Genomic DNA, 4,407 nt, shown 5'->3' with positions numbered 1-4,407 from the left:
TCATAGCACCGCTTACGAGCATGGGGATCACAACCTCAAGGGCGGAATCCATCAAAAGAGATAATCTAGCTAGTTTGGCTAGTTCATGAGCTAGTTGATTACTTTCCCTATTACGATGATCATAAATAACATGCACAAAATCTAAAAACATGAAATGACAATCATAAAAATAGCTCTTGCCACGGATGAATGGCTCCCTTCTTGCATTGTGATGGTCACTTTTTTCTCTCGAATAAGCGAGGTTGCATATCATTCCATTGATGGTCACTTCTTGTTGCCATAATTGGCCTCAATTTTATTGTAGTTGACAGTTTGGGCCAGGTTCAAGCCTAACCTGAGCGCTATAGCTCTTGCTGTGTGTGACAAGCTCCCCAAGAAAACCTTAGGGTTCCTTTGCCTCCCGCCGCCGCCGCCGCCGGCCCGCCTCGTCTGTGGTGGCCTTAGGGCCATGGCGGCGCGGTGGATCTCAGCCCTTGCCGGCGGGCGGGCTCCGTTTTAGATGTTTCTTTAACTTTTGTTAGGGTTTGTATCCTACTCACGAAGACGAGACAACGGCGGCTCCCTGAAGATGGAATAAGGTTCTCCCCGCCTATCCCCCATTCCAGTGATGTGTCTAGCACCGTTGATGGGCGTGTGGAGGTGTGTCTTCGGCGGATCTATCCTTGGTGGATTTGCTCGGATCTGGTCGTAGTTCGTCTACGTTTGTGTTTCTTCAGGTTGGATCCTTCCGATCCACGCTACTCTTCATCGACGATGGTTGTTGTTCTGCTGCGTTGGTCCTATGGGATCTTAGCACGACGACTTCCCAACTGTCTACTACAACAAGTTTTGCCTGACTTCGGCGAGGGAGAGCGCGACTTCGGCTCGTTCAGTGCTTGTACTCGTCGTTAGGTGGTCTACGGACCTGGATGTAATCTTTATTATTTCTGGTGTTCATTGTATTGCTATGATTGAAGGTGAATAGATTGAAAGTTTTCTCGCAAAAAAAGAAAAGAAGACAAGCTCTAAACTCAAGTGAAGGGTTTAACTGCCTGAAGGGTCAATCTGGACTCTGGAGTAGTGTTGTCCACATGTGTTGTGTTTCAGTTTCTCCTTGTGTTGTAAAAAATATATGATGAAAAAACACAGACAGTATCTAAAACAAATGTAAAAAAACAAAAACAAAAGAGAGTGCATTCAGATAAATGGGCCGAAGCCATAGGTGGGCTAGTTCGGCTTGTTGCATGCTCTCTGGGCACTTTGTGTGAAACCACCTGCAAGTCATGGGAGACGAGCCATAAGCTCTGAGGTCCACATGCGACGGTGCGAGTACAGTGAAGCACCCCACAACTGAAGCGAACTGGGAAAAAAAGTTTGCTTAATTTGAAGTTTGCTTCGATCATCTAAAAGAAGGATTGATCGCTGCAATCGATGCCTGAAATCGGGGGATCAGGAGGCCAAGTTGCTTGCCTTGGCCGCGACCCCGCACGCATTTTCGTGCGTGTAATCTTTCGTTTCTCATTTCATGGACCGAGACGAGTGCTAGAAGCAAACAAACGTCGCCGTTCCGTAGAAACCTCCGAGCCACGCTCCCCAATGACATGATCAATTAATCTACCCATCTACTCATCTATTTTAACAGGGTAATGCTTAATAGGACCACAGTAAGTAAAATATGGCATCATGTGGGAGTAGTCAAGATTCAGTTCAGTAAAAGGGAGGGGTCAAACACTGTCAAAGTAAACTCAGTCAGCAAGTCCAGTCCTACTACCCGGTTCAACGGATTTAAGCTTAACTAGCCGAGGGACAGAGCACGGATGATGAACTACATTTGTTGGCACAACATTGGCACAATTCAACTGACTGTTACCCAACAAGCGCCAAGAAGGCTCCTGGCGGTTCATGCCTGCCTGCTAGCTAGCTCCACATGCAGGTGTACTCCAGAAAACATGGCAGGATTCTGGCCCACTGTAGAGGTAGTAACATAGACTAATAACATGCATATGTTATTATTCTATGTTACTACCTATTGTGGCTAGTCTTATGAAATGAACGTCGCTTCCATGCCTGCAGCAGACTTGCAGTAGAACCCTACGGCGTCGCTAGTGTTGGCAAGACAACAAAAGCATTAACTGCAGACGGGATCCCATCCAGCCGCTAGCTCGGTCTCTTATTTGATCACGAAGCAACTGGTCAAACATAAGACATGATCGAGCCCTAGCTGGTCGAGGTCGATGGACCTCTCCCTGCTGCCTCTCTATAAATTGGCTCATGCTCGGTTAACGTCTCACCACCGTCGTCCAGCTTTGAAAAAAAAGCAGCTAGGCAGGTAGCTAAGAAGCTAAGCTAAGGGCTCAGTGAAAATGGTGTCCGTCAGCTTCAAGATCCATGGAGCCGTTGCTGCTCTCCTCCTGGGCTCCCTCCTCCTCTGTTCCGGTGCGTCCATGGACGAGCCGGCTGCCTACAAGCATGTCGCTCCAGCTCCGGCGCCGGCGCCGATCCAGCCGGTGATCATCGTCCAGGGTCTCATCTACTGCAAGTCCTGCAACCTCCGCGGCTACAACGCCGGCATGGACGCCTCGCCTCTCGCCAGTACGTCCTCCGACGACGACATCCCATTCTACCTCTCCCTAACCCCTTCGTGTTGTGTTAATCAAGTGCAATGTGCAATGCAGACGCGACGGCGAAGCTGGTGTGCTACGGGAGCAAGGGCGGGTACAGGGTGCTGAACATGACGAGCACGGCGACGGACGAGAGCGGCTACTTCCTGGTGATGGTGTACGACCTGTCCATGTTCAGCCGGCGCAGCTGCCGGGTGTACCTCCGCACCTCGCCCACGCCGCTCTGCGACGCGCCCTTCCTCCCGGCCGACGCCTCGCTGGGGATCGTCCTCAAGAGGGAGGAGGTGAGGCCGTCGTCGCCGGCGGGCGTGCGCGGCGTCTACAGCGCCAGGACCGCGCTCATGTACGCGCCGCGCAAGGGCGGCAAGTGCCCCGCCTACAACTACTGAGGAGTGAGGACGGACACGCACACGCCCGCACCTGATGAGATGGGCAAGTGTTGTGGGTCGCCGTGGTATGGTATGACCACGAACGTAGTCGGGGACTCGGAGACAATAATAAGCAGAGATTGTTGTCGCGTAGGTTTGGGTCGTTTTAGTTGGTTTGGGTCTAGTTTGTAATCCATCGAGTACTTGTTGTGGTTTGAATTTGAAGTTGTTTCCATGTTGATCCGTAGAATGAATGAGTGTTCGCTCGTGCATTTGGAATTGTTTTTAGCATAGTCGTTCGTCATATATGAGTGCTCCGTCGCCAAGTTGAGCCTGTGCGTGACCTCCATTTACACTCCGTCATGGATAATGAGCAGCCTTTGTAGAGATATTTTCTTCTTGGGCTCTCTCTGTTCGCATGTCCCTTCATCGCTAATTCCACCAACCGACCCACCCGTGCATGCTCGTTGAGGCAGAGTGTTCCTCATTGTCAATGTCACCTCGCCACGGGCAAGACCACCCGGATGTTGGATATTGGATGGCTCGGGGCGGTTGAAGGTGCAAGTGCAACTCCTAGTAGATGCAACCATGTATTACCCCAGTGTCAGTGCTTTCGGCGTTGTTGTTGTGCTCGAGTTTGCCTATGTGCTGGCCTCTGGTGCTCTGTTCTGCCTTGTCAGCCTCTCTCCTTTGCTTGTGTTGCCATATGCTATGACATAACCGGTGCTTCATCCCTCAACCACCGAAAATACTAGACTCACAGACTCTTACAGGCTAATACGGGCTCTTTCCTTCTAATTAAACTTGCCCCCCCCCCCCCCCTCTCTCCGATTTTCAGTTGGGGTGGGGCCCCTCATCCTGATTTGCACCCAATTAAAAAAGCCCACCTCAGCCTTTCCGTGAACACGTAAAATTGTTGCCCGTGTGTGTAGCATTGCCCCCCTCAACCACCACTGATCTTTGCGTTGTGTGATAACTATGTACTTGCTATTTTGCTTCCACAAGATGTATTGTCCCTCAGGCTATTAAGCTTTTTGACATAGATTTTGACCTGGTTTCCCACATAAATCGGCTCGATTTATTTTGAATTGAAATCAATATACAAGTGGGAGACCCCCCCTCCCGCTTCTCATGGAACAAACAACTAAACGGCCTGAAGTCCCCTATATAAAGTTATGAACTGAAAATTTACATTAGCATCTCCCAAAGTCGTCGTCTCTACCTCTGCTCTTAGAGTATATATGTAGCATGTTTGGAGGGAGTCGGGTATGTTGGATGATGTTCATAAGTCGATCATCGACAGGGCTCGCTCTGCTATCTTGAAGAGCTCCTCTATCGTACTGGTTCAAATCTTAACCAACTTAATAAATCTCCTAAGGACGAGTTGCAGCGGTCACATGTTGGTTCATGTGGTAGGAGCGGCGGCACACTTTTGCTTC

The 4,407-nt window shown here is 50.0% G+C and overlaps 1 protein-coding gene across 1 annotated transcript; it reads left to right on the top strand.

Moving 5' to 3' along the window:
* Nucleotides 1-2,259: 2,259 nt before the first annotated feature.
* Nucleotides 2,260-3,240, top strand: LOC123064723 (pistil-specific extensin-like protein). Its single transcript, XM_044488140.1, has 2 exons — nucleotides 2,260-2,571; nucleotides 2,655-3,240. The coding sequence occupies exons 1-2, from the start codon at nucleotides 2,343-2,345 to the stop codon at nucleotides 2,987-2,989; spliced, it is 564 nt and encodes a 187-aa protein (XP_044344075.1). The 5' UTR covers nucleotides 2,260-2,342; the 3' UTR covers nucleotides 2,990-3,240.
* The last annotated feature ends 1,167 nt before the right edge of the window (nucleotides 3,241-4,407 follow it).

This window comes from Triticum aestivum, chromosome 1A, assembly GCF_018294505.1.
Source record: "Triticum aestivum cultivar Chinese Spring chromosome 1A, IWGSC CS RefSeq v2.1, whole genome shotgun sequence".
NCBI classification, from domain to species: Eukaryota; Viridiplantae; Streptophyta; class Magnoliopsida; order Poales; family Poaceae; genus Triticum; species Triticum aestivum.
This window is presented reverse-complemented; position numbering and strand designations above follow the sequence as displayed.

Excerpts from the sequence above, each read along its gene's own strand:
- LOC123064723 (XM_044488140.1), top strand. The coding sequence starts at position 2,343 with ATGGTGTCCGTCAGCTTCAAGATCCATGGAGCCGTTGCTGCTCTCCTC. Across the intron at positions 2,572-2,654 it reads GGACGCCTCGCCTCTCGCCA|ACGCGACGGCGAAGCTGGTG; the intron begins GTACGTCCTCCG and ends TGTGCAATGCAG.